We start from the raw sequence: 25,919 nt of genomic DNA on the forward strand, positions 1-25,919 counted from the left end.
TAATAATAATAATAAATTTATTATTTATACCCCACCCATCTGGCTGAGTTTCCCCAGCCACTCTGGGCAGTTTACAGCATATCTAAAAACATAATAAAAACATCAAGCATTAAAAACCTCCTGATACAGGGCTGCCTTCAGATGTCTCCTAAAAGCTGTGTAATTCTTTATCTCCTTGACATCTGAAGGGAGCGCGTTCCACAGGGAGGGTGCCAATACCTAGAAGGCCCTCCTCTCCCTGGTTGCTAAAGCAACAGCTGTCACAAAAACACACAACAAAACCATTAATACAAATTACTAACAGATGTAAACAATCCCTTCTCCTTCTGACACACCTTCCCACTCAATTCCTCTCTGCTTTCTGGCGCTCCCCCAGAGCTCCACCTGGGCTGTTGCCCTGGGCTCAAACAAACTCCCCCCCCCCAAAAAAATGCCACAACAAAGAGGATTCCTGGAACCTGCTGGCAACATCCTAGACGTTTGCTCCAGGCTCGCTTTTATAGGCAGGCATGAATCAGGATGCACCATACAGAACCAGTTCAGCTTTGGTTGGATGACTTTCCCAGGAGCTTCCAAAGGATGACAACTGGGACACCTCTCCACTCAGAGTTCTTTCTCTGCCCTCTGCCGCTCCCCACCCTGCTCCTCTTCCAGCTGCTTGCATAGCTTGAAGAACACAAACCCCAGTTTGTGGGAGGTGGAGGAGGATGTAGCCATTGGATATTCACTAAACAAACCACACGACTAAGGGCTCATCCACACTTGTCCTGTGCCTTGAAAGCATGTGTCCAAATGGTTTCCGCTCCTTGAAAAAAACCTGCTCTTTAGTGCTAAATTGGAGCAAATGTCCATCCAGAGAAAACCTGGATCGCTGTTTGCTCCGACTGAGCACTGAAGAGCAGCTTTCCCCAGGAGAAAGCAGCAGGGCAAGGAGAAGTGTGGATAAGCTCTCTCTCTCTTCAAGCCTGATAGGGTTGTTGACTTGGTCCCCAATTCCAGCGAGACAAGCACAGTACTTAAAGACTACATCTGGACTGGGAGGCTGCATTCTTCAGTCTTAAAACCATTGGTTGCGGGGGAAATTGCCAGCCACTGAGCAGAGGGTGAAAGGGCCACGCGTTGCAGGAATGGGAACCGAAGATCACCCAATGATTCCTTCTCCCCTCCATGCTTTTCATGCAGATTTCCGAAGACGCTGGGCACTGGCCTGGATGATGGCTCTCCTGGGCTCCTGCTCTATCCTGCTTGTGCTGCTGCTCAAGAAAGAAGCACTGAAAGGTACAAGGCAGACTTTCTGTGGCTCCCAATCCGCTACCCACAACGCTTGCTTATCGCTTTTGATCTATCTCCCGTATTCCCCACAGTCATCCCAGCTTCTGCTTCACCCGCTGTGATATTATGAGCCTGCCTTACCTCTCCAACAGGGATGTATGAATCTTTTATCAGTTCCTCTCCAGCTCCTTGTTTTTCTAGTATTAATTCCCATGCACCATATTTCCACATCACAGAAATTCAACAGCATTTCCGTGTGCATTTCTCCTACTGCACACATATTTGTATGCAGTTTGGCCTAAAATATGTATGATTGCAAGCCCTACTTCCCAGTGTGGTGTAGTGCTTAAGAGCGGTGGACTCGTAATCTGGTGAACTGGGTTTGCGTCTCCGCTCCTCCACATTCAGCTGCTGGGTGACCTTGGGCCAGTCACACTTCTGTGAAGTCTCTCAGCTTCACTCACCTCACAGAGTGTTTGTTGTGAGGGAGGAAGGGAAAGGAGGATGTTAGCCGCTTTCAGACTCCTTAAAGGTAAAGGTAAAGGGGCCCCTGACTATTAGGTCCAGTCGTGACCGACTCTGGGGTTGTGGCGCTCATCTCGCTTTATTGGCCGAGGGAGCCAGTGTACAGCTTCTGGGTCATGTAGCCAGCAGGACTAAGCCGCTTCTGGTGAACCAGAGCAGCGCACGGAAACGCCGTTTGCCTTCCCACCGGAGCGGTACCTATTTATCTACTTGCACTTTGACGTGCTTTCGAACTGCTAGGTTGGCAGGAGCTGGGACTGAGCAACGGGAGCTCATTCCATCATGGGGATTCGAACCGCCAACCTTCTGATCGGCAAGTTCTAGGCTCTGTGGACTCCTTAGGGTAGTGATAAAGCGGGATATCAAATCCAAACTCTTCTTCTTCTCTACTAGAATGCACCACAAAATTCAGAGAAGTGTGAGTTTTGAAGGATAGCGATGTTTTGGTTCTCATGTGAATGGAGCCAAATTTCTCCCCCACCCCTGATTTCTCCAACCTTCTAAGCCTGTGCTTTCTTCAGCACTTCCCTGCTGCCTTGCGATCAGCTGGGGAGAGAGCGCCCTCTTCTGACCCCTCCTGTAGCATAGCAGTGTCATTTACAGATGAAAGCATTCAAAAGTGTTACAACCTAAGGGTGGTCTTATGCATTCTTACAGATTAAAATGCTACCAGTTTATGTCGCCCATTCACTCTGTTCCTTTCTGCGGCATGTCATGACTCAGAGGTGTTTTATTTTCATGCATGCCTGTCCTCTTGATTGAAGAGCTCTCTCTGACATCCCTTTCCCCTCACAGGATGGCTCAGGATCCTGAAAGAAGATTACAGTTCTGGAGGTAAGACAACAAAGGATCTCGTAGCATGTAAAGACTAGCAAATACAGTTTGGCGTCAGCTTTCATGGATTAGAGTCCACTTCGTCAGATGCACGAAGCGTTATTCTCAGCTGGTGTTATCACACATGGGTAGAGAAGGAAAGAAACAATAGTTCAAAGTGGTGTTGAACGGCAATTAAATGCGAAAGGTGCGGCCTGCAACAATTCACCTAGAGCTGTTATGTTTGCAGAGTCAGCCCAGTGACCCTTCACGAGAGCAGTGATAAGTGGTTGTGCAATTTACTAAGTACAGTGGTATCTCGGGTTAAGTACTTAATTCGTTCCGGAGGTCCGAATTTCTGGGTTAGCGGAGTCTGTAACCTGAAGCATATGTAACCTGAAGAGTATGTAACCCGATGCACCACTGTTAATTAATATTTGTAGTGGGAACACCCAATAGAATTCCAGGAAGGCTCATGGTAGGGCCAGAGAGAGGAGAGTCCCGAGGGCCATAGATAAGAGTTCGGGGGGGGCCACATTCTCCAATAGAAAAAGAGAGTGTTTGACGATTGCTTGAGAGTTAGGATGAGAAGTTCAGCCTTGGACATACTGAGCTTTGGAATGGCAAGGTGCGCGAGTGGCTGATCATTATATAGGGAACACCAAGCCGTGGACAAACGCCCTCTCTCTTTCTTCTCTGCCAGGAGCGCTTCGGGGACGGCACATCCTCGTTCTCTACTCTCCCGACCATGCTGGCTTTGAGCGCCTGGTGGGCACCCTGGCTGGCGCTCTGGCCCGGCTGCAGCTGACTGTATCCCTGGAGCTGTGGAGCCGTGGGGAGCTGAGATCCCTGGGGCCCATGCAGTGGCTCCATGCTCAGCGGCACCGGGTTCTGCAAGAAGGCGGAGCCGTTGTGCTGCTTTTTTCCCGCGGCGCCAGAGCTGCTTGCTCGGAGTGGCTGGGTTGGGAGCATCAAGACAGGCTGCCGGCCGCCAAGCCTGACAGCACTTTCTTGGCCTCTCTGAACTGCATCCTGCCAGACTTCCTGGCTGGGAAATCCAGGGATCGGTATATGGTCGCCTGCTTTGAGGAGCTCTTCCCTGCAGACGAGATCCCTGTGCTTTTCCGCTCGGCGCCTGTCTACTCTCTGCCGTCGCAGCTCTTCAACTTCCTGCTAGCGCTGGCTGGCCCCGGTGTGGGCCAGGAGAAGAGGAACAGCCTCAGGAGACACGCGGCGTGGATCAGCAAGAGTCTGGAGGACGCGGTGCGGGACTGCCGGGAAAAGGAGCCAAGCTGGCATTATCCACCACTGCTGCCTCCCCAGTCTGACGACACACAGCTGACGGGGGCCAGCATTCACCCTTCCGTAGAGTCCTGAGAGGAAAAGCTTTCAGAAGTTGGCTGCGTTGGGGGCCCTGTGTGGTTCTAGGAAGTTAAGCGGAATGCATGGACATGAAGGCTCCATGTTGATCCATCACTGGCCAGGCTGCTCCCAGTAGCCGTGATGGCACAGGATAGCTGGACCATGTGAGCGGATGCATTTGGGCACAGCAGTGAAGTGGATAGGTGTATCCCTGTGGAGTGCAAGATGTGTGTGTATTAGCTTGTTTGGAAAGATCCTGACATTTTGCTACCAAGTGTGCAACTACTGAATATTTATCGTGCTTGCAAGAACGGAGGAATCCCATTTACACGGGCCGGGAGCAGTATACCATCAAGTACCGTATACGAAGGGAAACCAACATGGGTGCCTATTGCTTTCATGCTCTGGTTAGGAACCCATAGAGTAGGGGGTTCTGGGAGTCTCCAGATGTTGTTAGACTCCCATCTTCTCTGACCATTGGCCAATCTGGCTGGGGCTGATGGAAGTCAAAGTCTAACATTCCCCATTCTTTCTTGAGAGGCATCTGATTGGCTGGTTGCTTCTGGAAACAGAGGGTTTTTTTATCTTTATTATTTATTAGATTTGTGTATCACCCTTCATCCCACAACAGAGAAATGCAAAATGAGAAAACAAAACACATATTTGGTCCCTAGCCCAATCCAGCATGACTTGTCCTTAAGATTCCTAACTGGACTTAATGGTGAGATAGCTGCTCACTGTGATGAGAAGGCTGATTTTTTTAAAGTGGGAGGGTCTTTTTTAGGGAACGGCATCTAGAAAAACCCTAAGCTTTTCTCTAATCCCCACCAGTATGTGTTTTATCTGAGCCAAGGAGTGGAACGCAAACACGTTAAGGCAAGACTTTCCACTGTAGGTTCTCAGTTGTGGGATATCTATTTAAGCAATATTATCTCCTCCCCCCCCCTTTTTTTGGAAAAAAGAGTATATTTCATTCTCTAGGGTAGCTTTCCTCAACCTGCTACCCTCCAGATGTTGGAATCCAACTCCCATAATCCCTCACCACTGGCCATGCTGCCTGGGGCTGATGGGAGTTGTAGTCCATATAAAATTACATTTGCAATTATTTTTGAAAGGCAATTGCATCAAAATACTGGACCGCCTCTCTCCATATGAACCAATCCAGCCCCGGCGATTATAATCTGAGGCCCTTCTTTGGTCTGGAAGGTGGCAACACGAGAAGAGGCCTTTTCTGTGATGGCTCCTCGTTTGTGGAATACTCTCCCCAGAGAGGTTTGCCTGGGCCCTTCACTACATATCTTTAGGCACCAGGCGAGAACATTTCTCTATAACCAGGCCTTGGGCTGATTAACAATCTATGACTTTTTAAATGTCTTGGTGAGAAGGTTTGCTTTTGTTTTAGTATGTATTTTGTGTTCTCATTTGTATTTTTCTCTTGTTAACCCCCCCCCCCCCAGGATCTTTGGATGAAAGGTGGCATACAAATTCAAATAATAATAGCCCCAAAATATATAACAGGCGCCAAGCTGGGGCTTTGTCCTTCAGAAACAGACCATGCTTGAACTGTGGGATTGTTTTTGTGGTTGTTGTTTGTTGTTGTTGTTTAAAAAAGCCACCTTGATCTTCTGAAAAATAGGTTGGATGTCACTTTTTAAACTAAATAAATAAATAAATGCCCTTCTTCCCCTTCTGTTCCTCTATCTATTTCTTTTGAGCAGCTGCTGGCACAGTGAGCAAATTAATCACAAAGAAACATGCTATATGTTGTAGTCATAATTGCATGCAAATATCTTTTTGACCTGCTTCCAAACTAGAGTGGAAGTAGCAGGCAGCTTCCGGGCTCAGGTTACTGGAAGGGCTACAGCATGCAAACTGGATCTTGCCAGTTCTTTTAGGGGGTAGCCGGTGCTATGGGACTCTTCTGGGCTCTCCCGCTTGTTGAGTCGATAAACTGGTGATTTAATAATGCAGCTTCAGAGTTCTATGTTCCCCAGAGCCCTGTCTAGCATCCCATCTGAACCTTGTCCAATTTGCATTGTTTCACACCCCGGTTAGGCCTTGCCTTGCTGCCCTGCAGAACACAACACCTGCTTGACAAGACAACAGGTCCACCTGGTTTAGCGTCCTCTTCCCCACAGTGGCTGACCGGGGGGTGCTTTCAGGTTGCATAATTATAGTTTACTGGGTGGCACAACAAACTCACTTCCCTAAAATATCCATCACACTGTAACAAAGTGTTTTCCAGCACTGAAACTTAAATTTTGGTTTCACAAGGAAACTCATCTCCCCTCCATCCTGCCCTGACCTGTCTATGTTTGCACAGTTGCAAGATTTGGCAATATCACAAAGCACTGTGAAATCCTTATTGGCTGTACAGTGGTACCTCGGGTTAAGTACTTAATTCGTTCCGGAGGTCTGTTCTTAACCTGAAACTGTTCTTAACCTGAAGCGCCACTTTAGCTAATGGGGCCTCCTGCTGCTGCCGCGCCGCCAGAGCACAATTTCTGTTCTCATCCTGAAGCAAAATTCTTAACCTGAGGTAATATTTCTGGGTTAGCGGAATCTGTAACCTGAAGCGTATGTAACCCAAGGTACCACTGTATATAAATTATTATAGAAACACCTGTCGTTAAATGCGGCAAATGTCTATTGAGGAATGTGTTTAGGGGAATTCCCTAGTGGTCTTTGGGGCTCAAAATACTAAGGCTGCATACACTGTGCGTGTACCCCCAAAAATCCAGGAACCTTAGTATACGCCTCATGGTGCTACAATTCCCAGCACCGTTAAGCTACACTTCCCAGGATTCTCTGGGGTGGGGGAATATGCTTTCAATATGCTCTCTCGCCCTGACCTAGCCACTGTGATCCACGCAACGGTCACCTCCAGACTGGATTATTGTAACTCGCTCTACTTGGGGCTGCCCTTGAGACTGACCCAGAAACTCCAGCGGGTGCAGAATGCCGCGGCGAGACTCCTTATGGGGTCTTTGCTGCGAGATCACATTCACCCGGTACTATACCAGCTGTACTGGCTCCCGGTGGAGTACAGGATCAGGTTTAAGGTGCTGGTTTTAACCTTCAAAGCCCTATACGGCCTAGGACCCTCGTACCTACGGGACCGCCTCTCCTGGTATGCCCCACAGAGGAACTTACGGTCTTCAAATAAAAACATCTTGAAGGTCCCAGGCCACAGAGACTAGAGCCAGGGCTTTTTCGGTTGCGGCTCCAACCTGGTGGAACGCTCTGTCACAAGAGACAAGGGCCCTGCAGGACTTGACATCTTTCCGCAGGGCCTGCAAGACAGAGCTGTTCCACCAGGCCTTTGGTCAGGGCACAGCCTGACTCCCTCCTTTGGCAATCTTAACAGAACCTTAGTATGGTTGCCATCAATTTTGATTTTAATTAATTTTTATAATGTTTTTAGAATGTTGCACTATTTTAGTGTTGTTAGCCGCCCTCAGCCCGGCTTCTGCTGGGGAGGGCGGGATATAAATTAAATTTATTATTATTATTATTATTATTATTATTATTATTATTATTATGTATGGTGTGCACGAAGTCACGGGTTTTGTCAGAAAACTCGTCTCCCCGCACACACACACACACCCGCCACGGATATCCCGTCCGTTTGTCAGACATTTTACGCCGGAGGTTAGACAGAGGATGGGATCTGGTCTCGTCCAGGACCGCCTGAGATCTGCTGTGGAGAAACAACAACTGGGCCACGCTGCGCAGCAGCAGCACCTTCCCTTGCTTGTTGCTTGCTGCTATTCTGCTGCAGAGGCGCAGCGCTCAGCCGTTTGCAGCCCAGCCTCTTGCCCCTCCTCGAAGCCGCATCCTGGGCCAGAGCTGCGTCTTTACGCGCCCTGACAGGTGCTGCTCGGCGGGGACGGAGCTCGCCGATTGGCAACTCGCGAGGAGATCGGATGATGTAACCGCACATGTCCCGATGCCATTGGCGGAGAGGCGGTCCCGGCCAGCTGACCGAGGTCCATTGGGCAGGCGGAGGTGTACTTCCCCGCTCCTAGCCTCGATTGCTGCAAGCGGCCCCGTGCGCAAAAGTGGGCGCTGCTCCCCGCCGACCTCGCCCCTGCCGGCCCGCGCAGGCTCCCCGGAAGGGCGAGCGGGGGCGAGGGAAGGTAGGTAGGTGCCCCGGACGCGGGTAGGGGAGATCGGAACAAACAGGTCCTTTCCCCCACGGGGAGTGGAGAATGGGTGGGCATCGCGCGCTTCCCCACCCTCCGGTCTGTCTGCAGCCTCTCCTCTCCGCCTTAGGGCGCACCGTCGCCTGCCGGAGAGGTCAGAGCCACCGTCCCTCTCTCTCTAAGGCCTTCGTGGGTGGGTCCGGGCCACAGGCCTAGCCAGGGTCCCATGCTGCTCCCTCCATAAATCGCGATCCCCTGTTAGATGCGGCCGGTGCTTGTTTTTGCAAATAAATCCCATTTATTGCGGACTTGCTCCCGAGCAAGCGCGCGATGGATTGCCCTGGGTGCAGAAGCGTCGCACGCGACGAATGGCAGGATTTTGCTAAATTCAAACCAGGCGTTGGGCAGTCAGTCAGGATGGCGGAAATCAGGTGCTAGGGGTGCCAACTTGGAAAAATAAATAAATTGTGGGGGGCCAAGTAAGCCCTGACCAGCATAATCGATCACATGACACAACTCGCCTCAATAGACGGCGAAGCCTAGCGGGTTATGGTTTTCATTCTGCATAAATTAATCCCAAATAATGGTTATGCAGTGTGAGGATTAGCGCAAGATGCAAAATGGAGCTCACTCTTAATAGGTGGCTCCACCCAGGATCTATAGATCGCCGGACTGGGGCTGGTTTCTCCATCAAATGTGGGCTGGGCGCTCCTGGCTTTTCCCTTCTGTTCTATAGCAATGTGATGCCCTCCAGTTGCAGCTAGACTACAGCTCCCATCATCCTTCACCATTAGCCATGCCGGCCTATTTGTTTGTTGTATACCCCAGGAGGTAGGTTAGGTTGAGAGTGAGTGACTGGACCAAGGTCACCCAGTGAGCTTCATGGCCAAGTGGAGACTTGAATCCTGGTCTCCCAGGTCCTAGTCTTAACCGCGACGCCTCTCTGACTCATGGGAACTGTAGTCCCAACAGCATCCAGAGGGCACCACGTTGATTACCCCTGCTCTATAGATAGGAAGTTGATGGGCAGAGACTCAAAGGCTTCTGTGTGTGGGTGTGTTTTAAAATGCTATGTGAATTGGTTCTTTTATTTCAGGCTTCCTCAGACTCGGCCCGCCAGATGTTTTGAGACTACAATTCCCATCATCCCCGACCACTGGTCCTGCTAGGGATCATGGGAGTTCTAGGCCAAAAACATCTGGAGGGCCGAGCTTTGTATGCTAATAAATGTATAGTTATACAGAACTACCTGCCCTGGGACCTTAGGGTGGGTAATTAATAATAATAATAATAATAAAAATAATAAAAATTCTGTCTTCCCTAAGAGGGCTTGAGATGATGCACATGTAGCAAGGGATAACAAAACTCCTGATCTAGCTCCTGCTGCAGGAATGCTCAGATTCCCCAAAAACAGGGCTGAAGCACAATCCACAGATTTGCTCCTTGTTATTAGCCTGGAATTCAAATGATGCTTGGGGAGAAGCAGTTCACAGTGGCCTGTTGCCCAGGATTTATTTCATTTAGAAAATCTTTACGATTGATCATCACTTGAGGCCCCTTTTCATGTGCCCCCCTCCTTGGGACGCCTGGAGAACGGGCCTTTTCAGTGGTGGCTCCCTGATTGCAGAATGCTCTCCCCAGGGTGCTCATCTTGCACCCTCATTGCATAGCTCCAGCTGCCAGGTAAAAAACCATTCATTTTTTGCCAGCCTCTTTTTTTTAAGAATAATTTTTTATTAACCGACCAATCACATCAAATCAAACCAAATTACATAAATTCCAAATTACACAGCCGAATTTTAAATTTTTGTTGGGGGTACCCATATTTCAAGTTCCGAAGGGATCCAATCAACTTCTTGCTTCTTACTGCTGTTTTAATGTCCACCATTTTTTGCCAGCCTCTTAATCTTATCTGTGGCCACCTTTGAGTGGGTGGAATGTTTTAATCCTGCCTTTTATAAAATAGGATTGTCTTTTTAATTTTTCTCCCATTTCCCCTTTTATGCCAGTTTCAATGTCCGTAATTGTTTGATTGTTTATTGTGAGTCGCTTTGAGTTACCTTGGTTTTTAAAAAAGTGACCAATAAATTTAATAAATAAAAATAAATGTAGAGGGGACCATTTGTTCCTCTAAGAGCATCAGGTTCTGTACCCTGAAACTCCCTGAGGTAAAAATGTTCAGGCCCCTGGCTAGAGTAAGGCTCTTGAAAGCAGATAAAATGCTATTTTGTGATTTCAAGCCTACATATGTTTTGGATTCCAACTTCCACCAGTCCAGGCTGCATGACCAGCTGTCAGGGTGGATCAGATTTGGAGTCCAAGCGCATGTGGAGAGCATCATATTGGGAAAGGCCGAACCCTGATTCTTCTCTCCTGCCCAGAGCAATTTAACAATGGCCTCCATATGTACCACACGTGCACCCTGGGCCCACTATTTTGTATCTCGTTCCGATTCATAGAAATCATAGAATTGTAGAGCTGGGACCCTAAACACCATCTAGTCCAACCCCTTGCAATGCAGGGAAATGCAGCTGTCCTACTCGAACCTGCAACCTTGGCGTTATCAGCACCATGCTTTAACCAACTGTTGACATCGCAAGGGCTGTAATGAACGAACCTAAGTTCGCTGTGCCCATTAACTTCAGTGGCTGTATTCCGAGTTGGCATAGCATGGAATCCCATAATTCCAGGGGGCAGAGAGTAGATCCCGCAGCCTGTAGCTTGCCAGTTTTCGTATCCTGAGCTCTAGGCTGGGATCTGTCAGTGCTGCAGGGAGGGATAATCGCATCCTGCTCCTCCTGGCTTTATTTAGCGGTGAGAGCACTTTGACGGCTATGAGGACCTGTTCCAGGCCTTTATTTTTAGGCAGAGATTCCTTCGCTCGCATTCTGGAAACAGCTTCGGAAGCTGGTGTCGGGCCCCGGGATCTGAATTTGCAATATCCGGTGCTGGCTGGGGGCCTGCTCTCCTCTGCAACAACTAGCCTGGAGAGGCACTTTTTCCTCACTACACAACATGCCTGCTCGGCTTGCGGGACAGCAAGATGGCTGCCACATACGGTGGTCTTCCTGGTGCTTGACAGCCCCTCTCCCTGCCGCCAATTGTGAAGGTCTCTCAGACAGGTGGCAAAGACAGGTTTCTGCGACTGTGCTGGCTGCTACAGAGAAAGGCCTAGCCAGGCAGCCCAGATGCATTGTGGGCCATTCGGCAAGGTTTCTGAGTCATAACGCAGTTTCTGGGTAGGCCTCAACCCATAAAATCCTAAGAGTTGGAGGGGATCTTGTGGCTCGTCTTGTCCTGGCCCCAATGAAGGGGATCCAAAGCTAGGGCACTCCAAAGTCTAGCTGAAGGCTTCCAGAAAGCAAGAGCCAGCGAGCAACCCATCTAATGGCATGCACGTCATTCATTTAAAGCAGATGACTTCATGAGCATAGCCAGGATTAATGGTGGGAGGGCAGGCTTTATGTTGGGGGAGGTAGAACCTCAGTTAGTTAAGTATTTTTATGCATGACTTTCCCCCTAGAGCGCTGGGAACCCCCCCCTCGTGGCACTATGGTTCCCAGCGCCCTTAAACTACAATTCCCAGGATCCTTGGGAGGATATCAGCTGCTTTAAATGTATGGTACTTTTGCAGCCCGACTCCATCGCTGAAGTAAAAGCAACGAGTGTTCAGTGTTACTAATTTACTGCAGCGGATAAATATTGGAAAAGAAATAAAAAATCAGAATAATCAGCTTCTATCGCAGGAGGGAGTGGGGTTTGGAGATTTCACATCCTGGCATTGCCGGTGAGATTTGCAAGCTTTTCCAACAGGACCACCCACTTGAAGGCTCCTCCTCCTTTCTTCCAGCCTGGTCCCTGCCCTCCTGAAGATGGCTTTGCCCTGGAAGAAGATGGCGTCTGCGTGGCTCCCGCTTCTCTTGCTTCTCCTCGGGGCTCCAAGCGGGAGCCCTTCACAGCAAGAGCCCTGCCAGACGTGCCGCGACCTGGCCAGCAACTTCAATAAGGTGGGAGGCTTGAAAGAGCATTTTGGTTTGGGCTGGGGTGTGTGACCGCTTTTGCACAAAGTCGGGACACGGGTGGCGCCGTGGGTTAAACCACAGAGCCTAGGACTTGCCGATCAGAAGGTCGGCGGTTTGAATCCCCGAAACGGGGTGAGCTCCCGTTGCTTGGTCCCTGCTCCTGCCAACCTAGCAATTCGAAAGCACGCCAGTGCAAGTAGATAAATAGGTACCGCTCCAGCGGGAACGTAAACAGCGTTTCCGTGCGCTGCTCTGGTTCGCCAGAAGCGGCTTAGTCATGCTGGCCACATGACTCGCAAGCTGTACGCCGGCTCCCTCGGCCAATAAAGCGAGATTAGCGCTGCAACCCCAGAGTCGCCCACGACTGGACCTAATAGTCAGTAGTAATAGGGACTTGCAAGCATTTTGAGATGGGATGCTACGCGGTCTCTAGCCTAGCCCCTGAGCTCCTGTCTCCTAGGAGGGCTAGGACTGGAGCAAGAGAAAGACAGACAGACAGAGATAGGGGGTGGGGTTCAAGCAGAGGGACTTGGTGAGCCTGTGTTTTAAAAATCGAGGATGTGTGGGTTGCTGCATGCAGGTTGTGGTGTGAAAGGGTTGCTGGGGGAAGGGGAGACCAAAAAATTAGTTTTGGGATTGCTGTGAGCCTTCTCCTGCTTTCCCAGGGTCTGGAGCGGACACAGCGAGAGAACTTCGGGGGCGGGAACACAGCCTGGGAAGAAGAGAAGCTTGCAAAATATGCAAACAGGTGACCTGAGGTCTGGGCTGGGCCAGGCCGTTGGTGAGATGCTGCTGCCTTGATGGGAGGGGTGGGGTGGGGATGGCAAACCTTCACTAATAATCCTGATCATGAAAAAGCTCAGAAAAAGCAGCACGGCCAAGATGGCACCGTTAAATGTAGTCTGCGACCTCTGCTGCAGAATTAAGCGGAGGACAGAAAACTCCGGCTGAAGCTGACGCTCTGGATTGTTAAAAGCAAGTTACTAGCCCTCAGGATTAAAGAAGGAAATGTTGTCAGCCCTGACAAACATCTTGCCTGTTTATTCCATGATAGCGCAGCTGTCGCCCACAAGCTCCCCAGGGTGGCTTGTCGGCCATGTTGCCACCTCCTGACTTCACTCAGGGGGGCAAAAGGGAACTCCTTAGGGACTGGCTGCTTGAGCAGAGTAAACGCAGGCTCTCTTGGTGGAGTTTTGAGAAGAAGATAGGGCCAGCCGGGCTTTGCTGGTCAAAAGAGGGACAGAGGTTTACAAATGGTTGATTGGGCAGTAGACTGGTTACTAGGGGAAGCAGAGAGGGCAGACTTTGTAACGCTGGTGGAGGGACTGCTTTGGTTTTCCCAACTGCCTTGATGTTCACCCGGCCTCTTTCCCTCCTTTCAGTGAGACCCGCCTGCTGGAAGTCTTGGAGGGTGTGTGCGCCACATCAGACTTTGCATGCCACCAGCTGCTGGAGCAGGGAGAAGACCACGTGGAGCATTGGTGGTTCCATGAGTGAGTGGGGAAGAGCAAGAGTTTCCATCATGGAATGCTTCCTTACACATCCCAGGACCTGCTTCTGGTTCCATGCTCAGTGCGTTTGTAGCTATAGGTCAGGGATGGGGAATGTGTGGCCCTCCAGGTGTGGTTGAACTACAGCTCCCATCATCCCTCCCTGCTGACTGGGCCTGATGGGAGTTGGAGTCCAGCAACAACAGGAGGACCACAGGTGTCTCTATCCTTGCCTGATAGAACATCTCTTCCGAGGGGGTCTTTCCGGCCTATTTCTGGCTGCTCCATTCTCGAGCGCAGTGGAAGAGCTGTGCAGGGCCTGTGGTATAAATAAGTCCCGGCATGGGACCAGGGCAGTAACAGAGGCTCTCTTTTCCCCAGGCAGCGACAGCACCCTGACTTTTTCCAGTGGCTCTGCATGGATGCACTGAAACTCTGCTGCCCTCCCGGCACTTACGGTCCTGACTGCCACAGTAAGTGGTCCTGCGTGGCTTCCTGTGTTGTTGTGATGATGGGTGCTCAGTTCCATGTACCTCAAACTCACTCTGATACCACTTTGCAGTCATTTACAACCAGTCTTTTTACAGCCCTGGGAACTGTAGTTTGGTCCAGGTGCTGGCATCACAGAGCTGCGACTCCCAGCACCCTTAACAAACTACAGTTCCCAGGATTCTCCATAAAGCGCTTTCAATGTATGGAGTAGATGTGACCTCTGAGTTTATATGCTGGATGCCTCAGTTCCCTGTTGGGGGTCAGTCAAAGAAACTCGTTTGCGCTGTGGGATATTTCTTTGGCTGATTTGCTGGGAGTGGCTTCTTTCCAAATCAGCCCTCCGTTGCCAAAGAGGACTTGTCCTGAGGTACTTTATTGTGAAAGACTGATGGATGGGAAAGTGGGGAGGGAGAGTCTTGTTTTTCCTAAAAAACTAGGTCAGTGGTGGCGAACCTGTGGCACATGTGCCAGAGAAGGCACTCAGTGTTATGAGCTCATCCTACACTCAAGTAGGACCGTGGTAGAGACACATGCCCGACTGGCATGTGTCAGTTCGGGAGCTTCAAAAGCTTTCTTCTGCCCGAACATCACAGCGACCGATGCCAACAGATATTGGCACACTTAGGGATCTGCAGAGTCTTCGCAGCTTGCGTGACAGACCTCAACAACTCAGCATTTTGGCTAATCTACTTTATTTACATATAAACACACACGGAGCACTGCAACATGGCTCCCTCTCTCTCTAGCATCAGACAGCAAAGAGAAAGAACAAAGGACAATAGTCCCACTTCACGGAACACAGTAACACAAACATCCTGTCTCCATCACTTCCGGCTCTGTGGAGTCAAAACATATGCTGTCATGTGATAGACAACAATCCCATGACTGCAATCATGGAGCAGGAATTCTAACACTCAGAACCCTCTCTGGGCACATGCCGTTGCCCCAGCAGGGCCATAGCTTCTGTGCTGGGGGTGGGGGAGGAAGAGGGCTTGCGCGCATCCAAAGTCTGCAGCCCTGGTACCGTAGCAAGCAGGCAAGGGATGTTGCTGCCCCCCCCCCGCCTGCTCCACTTCTGAGAGATCCCTTCCTCCACTCCTGCTTGCAGGCAAGTAGGAGTAGGATCAGGCTGCTCCACTAGGCAGCGTTGCTGCTTGCATGGGAACAGGAGCTGGATCAGGGCTACTCAGCTGGGGAGGTGCAGGCTCCGTCACACTTTCCATTGAGGGGTTCGTGGCTGCACTCCCCTCAAGGGAGAAGTTTAAAGGAGCCCCCATCTCTGCATCAGATCCCCTGCAACCCTGTGAAGGCAGCCAGGCTGAATAGTTGCTGGGGTTGGGGAAGGTGGAGGCAGCCCGGAAGCTGCATCTGAGAGCCCCTGCACCACCTGAAGGCAGCCGGGCGCTCCACTCCTACTTGCACGCAAGTAGGAGCGGGATCGGGCAGCTCAGCTGAGTTACGCCATAAAATTATATATCAATGGAAATATACAGTGGTACCTTGAATTAAGTACTTAATTCGTTCCAGAGGTCCGTTCTTAACCTGAAACTGTTCTTAACCTGAAGCACCACTTTAGCTAATGGGGCCTCCTGCTGCTGCCGCGCCGCTGCAGCACAATTTCTGTTCTCATCCTGAAGCAAAGTTCTTAACCTGAGGTAATATTTCTGGGTTAGCGGAGTCTGTAACCTGAAGCGTCTGTAACCTGAGGTACCACTGTAATTTAATGAAGAATGTAGTGCAATAACTTTTATGAAGGATTATTTATTACAACAGCCGTCATGAAGAAAAAACGTGAAACACACAGAAGAAATGAAATATACAGGTTAAATTGCCGTGTTGGCACTTTGCGATAAATAAGTCGCTTTTGGGTTGCAGTTTGGGCACTGTCTCTAAAAGGTTTGCTATCACTGAACTAGGTGCATTTAGGAATATCAGCCCCCCAGAAAGTGTGGCTGGTTGATGGAATCCAGCGATTGTTAATCATGTTGTCCACCTCTTGGGACTGAGGGATAGCTTGGTTAGTAGAGCACGAGACTCTTAATCTCAGGGCTGTGGGTTCAAGCCCCCCATTGGGCAAAAGATTCCTTCACTGTACTTGATGACCCTAATGGTCCTTTCTGACTCTACAGTTCCAAGATTCTAAGGGAAATTGGCCAAATTGAAGTGGTGGAGTATGTGGGCAGCTGGGGCCTTTGAACAGAGTGAGACAGATACATAATTGTTATCGTTCCAGAGTAAATGCATATCAAATGGGGTCGTGTGTTGAATCGGGCGGTCTGTGCATTGCCATTTAAGGTCAAGCGACTGCTGAACCCCAGCATTTACTCACATCTCTCCACAGCCTGCCCTGGGGGTGCCCAGAAGCCTTGCAGCGGGTATGGGCAGTGTGACGGTGATGGCACACGCAGGGGCACCGGCCTATGCATGTGCCAGACGGGTTACGGTGGCCCCTTCTGTTCCGAATGTGGAGATGGCTACTACGAAGCTTCTCGCAACGACAGCCACCTGGTATGTGCGGGTATGTAGAGTGCCCATGCTTTGCTAGACTGGGGGCAGGGTCTGGAGATGTAAGCTCTGCTGCCCGTACTGGCTAGGGCTGGTTAGTGACTTCCCTTCCTGCCATCCCCTTCCTTTCTAGTTTCCCTTGAATACTCACAACCACACTGTTCCTGAGCTTCGCCCTGTCTGTGGTGGAATGGGGTTCCGGAAATCTCCACAATATTCCGTCAAATAAAACGTATAAACATCATTGTATCCATCTATCAGGGGCGCAAGTGGCGCTTTGGGTTAAACCACAGAGCCTAGGACTTGCCTATCAGAAGGTCAGCGGTTCAAATCCCCGTGACGGGGTGAGCTCCCGTTGCTCGGTCCCTGCTCCTGCCCACCTAGCAGTTTGAAAGCACGTCAAAGTGCAAGTAGATAAATAGGTACCGCTCCGGCGGGAAGGTAAGCGGCGTTTCCATGTGTTGCTCTGGTTTGCCAGAAGTGGCTTAGTAATGCTGGCCACATGACCCGGAAGCTGTACGCCGGTTCCCTCGGCCAATAAAGTGAGATGAGCGCCGCAACCCCAGAGTCAGTCACTACTGGACCTAATGGTCAGGGGTCCCTTTACCATTTTTATCCATCTATCTCTTATATAAGCTGGTGTACACATTCCCCTGGCATCCCTAGCCATGCACTCATACTCTAAATAAGACAATCTAATCATATGTTGCACTATATTATTATTTATTAAATATGTATGACACCCTACATCCGTAGATCTCAGGGCTGTTCACAGCATACAGTGTAATAATAGTTATATTTATTGCTTAGTGTCACTGTTAGCACATATTACTAAAAGAATATTTAGGAACACAGGAGTCTGCTTCATTCCAGGTCAGACTGTCTGTTTATCTAGCCCAGGGATAGCCAACGTGGCATCCTCCAGATGTTGCCGAACTACAACTCCCATCAGCCTCAGCCAGCAACAATCAGTCAAGAATGATGGGAGTTGTAGTCCAACATCTGGAGTCCTGTCTAATCTGTCTGGCAGTGACTCTCCAGAGCTTGAGGCAGAGAGGGATCTTTCCCCCATTTGATCTTTTTCGGTGAATGAGCCAGGTGTTAAACCTGACCCCTCCTACTTGCTCTGTCTCTGAGCCCTTGAGGTTGGGGCTGAACCCTTGTTACCACCGTACCACCTGGCCTCCTTGAGCCCTGTTTCTTAAAACTGGTTTTAATCGGCTAAACACTGGCCCTGCCTGTAGGTACGGTCGCCACAGCTGATCACTCTTACTGATGGACAAGAATATTTTCAACCTGGGCTGAATTAAGCGAAACACGTAGCGAGCTGCCTTTATACAAAGTCAGACCAATGGACCATGTGCCTCAGTATTGTCTACACTGGCTGGCAGCAGCTCTCTGAGGTGGCAGGTAGAGAACCATGCCTGCGATGGAATCTGGGGCCTTCTGCATCCTAGGCAGATGGCTTTACCACTCAGCTACTGCCCTTGAAAGCGGAAGTGTCACAGACATGATTTTATGTTCCTCACCACTGTATCAGGTTGAGTGGTGCCTGTGTTTCCTGTTTACCTCCTCCCCTTATCATCTTAGGCCTGAGGGTGTTGAAGTGCTGTGTAGGCCCCCTATGCTGGGGAGTAATGTCTCCCTTCCTCACTCACAACAGTCCCCTTCCGTAGTTCGTATCAGTCCTTCGTGAGCTATTACTCTAGCCTGGGCTTGGAAAGATGGGGAGCTTTTTGCTCTTCCCCCGTACACACTAGGCTCTCTTCCCCTCTCTAGAGTGCTACCGCGCCTGCGGACGCTGTTCAGGCCCCGAAGATTCAAGCTGCCTGCGCTGCAAGAGGGGCTGGATGCTTCATGACCGAAGGTGCATTGGTGAGTTTGTGGGACTAGGCCAGAAAGAATCCATGGTTGCTTAGCAACCAGTGAAAAAGGATTTGAGGTACTGTGTATTTTGGATATAGGTACCTTGCAGGGACACGGGTGGCGCTGTGGGTTAAACCACAGAGCCTAGGACTTGCTGATCAGAAGGTTGGCGGTTCGAATCCCTGCGACAGGGTGAGCTCCTGTTGCTCAGTCCCTGCTCCTGCCCACCTAGCAGTTCGAAAGCACGTCAAAGTGCAAGTAGATAAATAGGTACCGCTCCGGCGGGAAGGTAAACGGCGTTTCTGTGCGCTGCTCTGGTTCGCCACATGACCCGGAAGCTGTTCACTGGCTCCCTCGGCCAATAAAACGAGATGAGCGCCGCAACCCCAGAGTCGTCTGCGACTGGACCTAACGGTCAGGGGTCCCTTTACCTTTACCTTGCAGGGTGGTGCTGATTATTGGGGGGGGGGCAAAGGAAGATGATTCCCACATGGGGAGAGAACAGGAACTGCTCTGCGTGACCCCTGGGTTGACAGATCTCTCTTTGTCCCACACAGACATAGATGAATGTGGCACAGACATGGCGCACTGCCGGGCCAACCAGTTTTGCGTCAACACCGAGGGGTCCTACGAGTGCCGAGGTAAGAGCCCCCGAGCCTTAAAAGTGTGCTGCCCTTAGACAAGTGACTCGGCTCTGCAGAATAATTTATAGCACTGTACCCTGTTCCTCCACTCCAACCTCCTTCCTGGACAAAATAAAAAATATACGCCATGTTGGGCCAATCACTCTTTTGCTGGGGTGGAAGAGGAGGCGAAATATAAGCAGCAAGGGCTTGAGAACAAAGCCCATTTGGAAACCTTCATTCATCACAGGAGACAACTCCATCTCTCGCCACAGAACTTTAGCGTTCCTTGTCCGCATCCAGTTTCCAGACCTGCCTCTTAATCCTGCCTTTCCCTTTCTGTTCAGATTGTGCCAAGGCCTGCATTGGCTGCATGGGTGCCGGGCCTTCCCGCTGCAAGAAATGCAACAAGGGTTATCGGCGCGATGGTGTCAAGTGCCTTGGTGAGCCCTCTCAAGCAGTTATCTCGCAGCTAACCCTTCCCTGCGTGACAAAGCTAGTAGACAAAGCTCTGCCTTTTGTTTGGCCTATCAGTGAAGCATCATTTAAGGCTGCTGTTCTATTCCTGCCAGTCATCTGACTGTCCGTTGTCGCTGTAACTTGGGGAGCTTCTCTGTGCCTCCCCCCCCCCAATTTTCTGTTTCCTTTCTGGAATCCTGGGTCCCTTTTATCGCTGTGCATCTTTCAGCAATCAGTTTCTTCGTACACTTAGGAACTCACTGGCTAGTGATGCCAGGCAGGCACCCGCTTAAAACATTTCTGTTCAGGGAAGCGGATCTAGACACATGGATGTGAATGTGCTGTAATCTTATTTATTTATTTATTTATTTTGTTTTACTGTTATTTATTAAATTTGTATACTCGTAGATGTCAGGGTGGTTCACTACATAAAATTACAATATAAAAAACACAAAATACAGTGGTACCTCAGGTTACATATGCTTCAAGTTACATACGCTTCAGGTTACAGACTCCGCTAACCCAGAAATAGTGCTTCAGGTTAAGAACTTTGCTTCAGGATGAGAACAGAAATCGTGCTCCGGCGGCATGGCAGCAGCAGGAGGCCCCATTAGCTAAAGTGGTGCTTCAGGTTACGAACAGTTTCAGGTTAAGTACTGACCTCCGGAACGAATTAAGTACCACTGTACATAATAAAGGTACCACTGTACATAATAAAAATAAAAGCAAAGATGACCCAATAATCCCCCCCTTCCACATTTAAAAGGGCATTGAATGTCAGTCAGCAAAATACCTGGTTGTTTTTGCCTGGTTGTCTAAATTAATGACGGCGCCAGCCGAATCTCCCTGAGGAGAGCATTCCACAAATGGGGAGCCTGCAGAAAAGGCCCATTTACTCTTAATTTTCTTTTACTCCCTTAATTTTCATTATTTTAAATGTATTTATTTTTAATTGATGATTTTTATTGTTTCTTGGGAAATCACTGGAAGGTTTTGCGACAGTCAAGCGATAGAATGCTCTCTGTCTGTATATAAGGTGGGAGGGTTGGGGCCTAGAAAGGTTATTCCACCCTCTGTGGGGAAATCCCAGCCACCTAGCGTGACTCCCATGTCCCCTTCTCCCAGATGTGGATGAATGTGCTGGGGACATGGAAGAACCCGTATGCACAGGTGCCAACGAGGCCTGTGAGAACACGGACGGCAGCTACCGGTGTGTCTGCGCAGAGGGACATGTTCGCAAGGAGGGGATCTGTGTGGAAGACAAACCCCCAGGTAAACCTCAGCAGCAGCAGCATCGCTCTTTACAGCACATGTTCTCTAGCTGGGGAATTGGAGGAGGCAATGGTGCTCTGTGGGGGTCAGTCTCTAGGGCTTGCCTTCTACCCCGGAAGCAGTTTTGTCGGCCATTTTGTAGGTCGCTGGGAACCAATGTTTGGTTTGTCCAGAAGATGACTTTTGCCTAACAAACCAAGTCTCTCATGAGTGGTCTGGCTCCACAGAAAAGTTAACGCTACCTTTCAGACAAGGCTTCCTTCTTATGGAGAGAGGCACTCAAGATACAGCATTACATGCAAATAAAAACACTTTAATACGAGTTTTCAGAAGGATGGCAAGAGTCTGCTTCACAAGTGAGGAGGGCCAGCTGGTGCCATCAGCTCCTGAAGCTCGCCTGAGGATATTTTTGTCGCATTGCTTATTCTAATATTTTAAATCGCACTCTGTCTTTACAGAAAGGCGGCACATAATGAATGCAATTAGTAATGCCTGTTGTAGCAAAACCATCAAAGAGGCCAGCACATTTATTATGCCATGAGTCATAGTGCTGTGGCCACGAAGACTTGTGACATGATAAATTTGTCCGTCCTTTCAGTCTCTCTCGTTTCTATTTAATGCTAAGTGTGGAGGTAAAATGCAAAATCAGAACAAAGTTGTGGCTTTCATTAAAACTTGGTGCAGCCACTAGGAGGCTCTAGACGACAAAAGCTGTCAGTTTCCCTTTTCTTACGACTTGTTCCTTCTCCCATAGATGCTCCCGAGAAAGGATTCTTTGACGACATCACGGACGACGAGGTGGTTGTGCTGCAGCAGATGTTCTTCGGTGCCATCATATGCGCCCTGGCCACCCTAGCTGCGAAAGGAGACATGGTCTTCACCGCCATTTTCATTGGTGCCGTGGCCGCTATGGCCGGCTACTGGCTGTCCGAGCGCAGTGACCGCGTGCTGGACGGCTTTATCAAAGGCAGATAGTGCACGGGCCAAGTGAACGTCCCCTTCTGCGTCCTGCCTCAGAGAGCCAGCTGGTGGGCAGGAATCCCTTGACCTCACCCCTTTAAAAATCCAGATTCAAGAGGCAGAAAGACCAGGCCATATCCCACTCTGGGCTGTTGGTAGCCTTGGCCTAGCATGCTATGAAGGTAGAAAGGGGACGCAAGAGGAAATGAGCTCTGCAGTTTGGCTTGAGAGGAGGGCTGTTGGCGTGGCTTCAGATGGAGGGGGAAGTACCCCTTAATGGTGCAAGAGGACTGATCTGGGTCACCATCAGTGGGGCCTGAAAAAAACAGGTCCCCGTTACTCTCTGACTGGCCTGGCCCTCACTGCATGTGGGATGATCTCAAGTGTGTTCCTACCTGTGAATTCCAGTCTCCCCCACACTGGTCAACTCAGATGGACCAGGAAAAAGGTTGTCTCACTGTGAAAAGAAACACAGGGTGGGTGAGCTTGGAATTGCTCCCTGCTGGCTCTTGGAGGGGCTGCCTCTATGGCTGGGAGCTGATCTACACGTTATGCTGGAGGAAATGGCAAAAACTGAGGCAGTACGGTTAGCACGTTGAATGCTTCTCCCACCTAAAAAAAAATATCCCTGCATTCAGTGAGCCAGCACCATCATTGAGAATCATAACTGTCAACTTTCCCCTTTTTAAAAGGGAAATTCCCTTATACCGAATAGGATTCATTGCAAGACAAGGGGAAAGTTGACAGCTATGGTGAGAATGGTTTAAGGCATGGCTAGGGAACCTGAAGTCTCCTAGTTATTGGTGAACCCCCATCATTCCTGATCACACTGTACTGGCTGGGGTTGATGGGTGTCCCACAATATCTGGAGGACCACATGTTCCCTATCTCTGATTTAGGGCATAACCTTCTCCCTGATAGGCTAGCTTACTTAATGCAGGGAGTTTTATTGGGAGGGAGCATTCAAAGGTAAGGTCCCACTCACCCCTGCCGTCTGAAGTGGTACAGTCCAGAATTCTATTTTCCCCGCCAGTCTCTCCTTGCCTCCTTCTGCATAATGTGTGAAACAGCTCCGGTGCTGCCAAGGGGCAGCGCGTGAGGCAGAGGAAAGCTTGATTGGCACGCATGCCCATCCTTGCCCCTTTACATCTGCCCACTCAACCATTTGTCCGTCCATCTCTCAGGAAATTAAAGGTCTATCTGTCCACATCCCACGTGGTTCTGGCTCTCTCTCTCCTGCGCTAATTCCAATTCTAGTGCAGGGTGTGTGTCAAAGCTTGGGACGAGGCCTGCTATCTCAGCCACTCTTAGATTTAAGGCATTGGTTCTAAAAATAAACACTGAAAAATCTTGCTGGTTACTTCGCACACACGTGACACACAAACAACTGCATACTCTCGGAAGCGGCTCTCGGAATATCCTCTTCTTCCTCCCTTTGCTACCCCCCCCCAAAAAAAAACTCCTTGTGAGTGTCCTCTCATGTTGTGCAGATAAACTGCTGGCATTTCCAGCAGAGTCAAAACAGGGTGACAAGGGAATATTTCCCTCCGCAGGCCTTTGGAGAGCTCAACACTTATTGTGCGTGTCAGAGGAGGCCCTTCTCTGTGTTCCACATTTTGGAGAAGTATATAAGAATTGCCATATTCCCAAAAGTGAAAATCTGCACAAAGTTGTTGGATGGTAGGGTTTTTTGGTCCATGTTGTTGTCCCTCCAAAAAATATGTTTTGGGGCTTTTCTTGGATTTTTAAAGCATTTATTTTATTTTATTCATATTTTATTTTCAATTTTCAATAATTTAACAATTTAACATCCATATTACTTACTTGTTCATCCCTTCTAGACTTCCCCTCACCCTACCACTGGTTTCCAATTTCTCCCCTTTATTACCTTACACATCTTTAGTTTTCCATTCAGTTACAAGTCCGTTGATAACCCTAATTCACATGACTTCATAGATACTATGTCAATCCTGCGAATGTTTTCAAGTCTACAGTGGAGCTTAAGATAGTGTATAAATTTAGTCCAGTCTTGTATAAACTTTTTTTCAACTTGGTCCTGGATTTTCACGGCCCTCTTTGCCATTTCGGCATAGTCTATCGTCTTAGTTATCTATTCCTCCTTCGTTGGTACTTCCTCTTCTTTCCATTTCTGGGCAAGTAGCATCCTTGCGGCTATATTAAAAGCATTTAAAAAATAAAATTACCCCTACTTGCCATACGTCCAGGTTTCCCTGGACATTTTGCCAATTCAGCAAAAATCTGCTCAGATGCCATTTTGCAGCCCAATTCCTGGACGTATGACAGCCCTATATGCAAAAGAGGGGGACTTTGCTCTGGAGGTGTCATTCTGACTATGGAATGAATGCTCCCCGCCCCCTGTGGGAGATATGTCTGGCAACCACCAGTGCATTCATTTCGACACCAAGTTAAAACCTTTTTATTTCTCCGGGTGTCCTGCACCACAATTATTCTTTTCTTAGCTAACTAGATTGTGTTATTTCTCTTTAAGTTTGCTTCATTGTTTGTCAGCCTAAAAAGCTGCCTTTAGACTGAGCCAGACTCCAGATCAGTATTTCCTACACGGATTGGCAGCAGCTCTTTGGGGCCTGGCGTTCAAACAGGAGTCTCTTCCACTGCTACCTGGACACTGAACGTGATGCTACTGCCACTCAGCTAGGACCCTTCCCATTTTTTTATTTCTGCAGTTTCACATTTCTTTGTATGCTGGTGGGAAATCCCTTTGATGAAGACTAACTTTCCCCCTTTAAAACAAAACAAAACACAAGTAAGATAAGCATTTGGGAAATGGTTGCTGAAGTGAAGCCTCCTGCTCACTCCCCCCACTTCACAATATCATTATTTATTAAATTTATATCCCACCCTTCCTCCCAAAGGAGCCCAGGGTGGCAAGGATGTAGTGTGTCTTCTGGAAGGGGGAGGGGGGAGTAAATGAGATTTTCCTGCAGTTTAAGGGGTGGCAGATGATACCCAGCTGTTTTGAAGCAAGTAGATGACCGAACCTTCTCAGTTCCCACCCCACAAACCTTTGCTCCCTTATCCCTCTTTTCCCACAGTTATTCCAGTTGCTCAAAACAGTGCAGTCAGAGATTTAGCCCCCGACTTTCAACCAGATTAGTCTGGGTAGCTGCTGCCTCTCTCTCCCTTTATCAGTCCATTCATAGCTGTTGAGCTCTTCAGAGGTCCTGCCCTCCATCACACCTTTGGTGTCAAGTTTCCAATAGCTCTGCGATGTTTCAAAGGACGCCTCACGCAGACAACCACCCATTGTTCCAAGGGAAGGCCAGTTGATCTTGGTAATCTTTGCTGCCCCGGGTTACAGCAGCCATTCCCAGAATTCATTGCTTCTGAGGCCAAGTGCCTGAAAGCATAAATAACATTTTCTGCCCCTATCAAGCCAATGAGCCTCTGAACAAGTTCCTGAGTTAAATGCCTTTGCACACTCTTGTAGCTTCTACTAAAGACATGAGAGATTTTTCTGTCGCCCGCCCACCCAAATGTGAATATGATAATCTCCTGAACCACCCCCACGGTACTCTCTTAGTCAGATTTAGTTGTCTCACTCCACGTACGGCATGCGGTCGCCAGTCTCAGTTATTAGAATCCTGCTTTCATCCATAAACAATGAAACGGTATGAAAATTCATTTCGATTGTATCCCTGCAAGGCTGCGGGGGAGAATGACTAAGAAATGGAAGCACTTTTGTCGAAATGAAAATGCTTTGCGTGACTGTAAACGCCTTCATAATAAATGGCTTCTCTTCATAATAACAGCTTGGTTTTCTGAAAAGGGTGACAGCAATATCTTCCAAGGGAACAAGGCAAGCTGGCAGGTGATGTAGCTTCATGCCTGAGAGCTGGCCTTTGAATTGCAAATCGGGAGCAAGCCTGGCGGGTTGCTGGCAAGGAGTGCATAGCTCATCTCAAACTGCAGCTGCGCAGGTGCACCACTGCAGCTGGAAGTTGGGCCTTGAGACGATACACCCCACATTTTTGCCTTTACTGTTAGCATATGCAGTCAGTACAGTATGTATTGCCTTCCACACAGGACTCTGTGGTGCTCCGATCTTCAGAAATAAGCAAGGAAATAAAAGAT

The 25,919-nt window shown here is 49.2% G+C and overlaps 2 protein-coding genes and 1 long non-coding RNA gene across 7 annotated transcripts in view; 2 read left to right on the forward strand and 1 right to left on the reverse strand.

Annotated features, from left to right (window-relative positions):
* Window positions 1-5,651, forward strand: part of IL17RC (interleukin 17 receptor C) — a 35,479-nt gene extending 29,828 nt beyond the window's left edge. For both annotated transcript variants that reach the window (XM_083600883.1, XM_083600884.1), the window contains exons 17-19: window positions 1,183-1,278; window positions 2,593-2,631; window positions 3,314-5,651. In XM_083600883.1, coding sequence (XP_083457009.1) covers window positions 1,183-1,278; window positions 2,593-2,631; window positions 3,314-3,987 — 809 coding nt within the window. In that variant the 3' untranslated portion in view covers window positions 3,988-5,651. The remainder of the gene's footprint in view (window positions 1-1,182; window positions 1,279-2,592; window positions 2,632-3,313) is intronic.
* Window positions 1-7,905, reverse strand: LOC310757515. Its single transcript, XR_014545286.1, has 2 exons — window positions 7,577-7,905; window positions 1-257 (listed from the first exon to the last, which is right to left on the reverse strand). It is a non-coding gene; the product is annotated as an uncharacterized lncRNA (long non-coding RNA).
* Window positions 7,896-25,594, forward strand: CRELD1 (cysteine rich with EGF like domains 1). Of its 4 annotated transcripts, none has more exons than XM_083601818.1 (11): window positions 7,896-8,115; window positions 11,968-12,124; window positions 12,805-12,887; window positions 13,522-13,632; window positions 14,011-14,102; window positions 16,463-16,639; window positions 18,406-18,501; window positions 19,050-19,133; window positions 19,463-19,558; window positions 20,700-20,846; window positions 21,601-25,594. In XM_083601818.1, the coding sequence occupies exons 1-11, from the start codon at window positions 7,922-7,924 to the stop codon at window positions 21,819-21,821; spliced, it is 1,458 nt and encodes a 485-aa protein (XP_083457944.1). In that variant the 5' UTR covers window positions 7,896-7,921; the 3' UTR covers window positions 21,822-25,594. The 4 variants fall into 4 exon arrangements, with proteins under 4 accessions (XP_083457944.1, XP_083457945.1, XP_083457946.1 ...); XM_083601819.1 differs by having other exon boundaries at window positions 7,930-8,111; XM_083601820.1 differs by having other exon boundaries at window positions 7,978-8,111; window positions 11,931-12,124.
* The last annotated feature ends 325 nt before the right edge of the window (window positions 25,595-25,919 follow it).

Source organism: Podarcis filfolensis (genome assembly GCF_964270895.1).
Source record: "Podarcis filfolensis genome assembly, chromosome: 2".
NCBI classification, from domain to species: Eukaryota; Metazoa; Chordata; class Lepidosauria; order Squamata; family Lacertidae; genus Podarcis; species Podarcis filfolensis.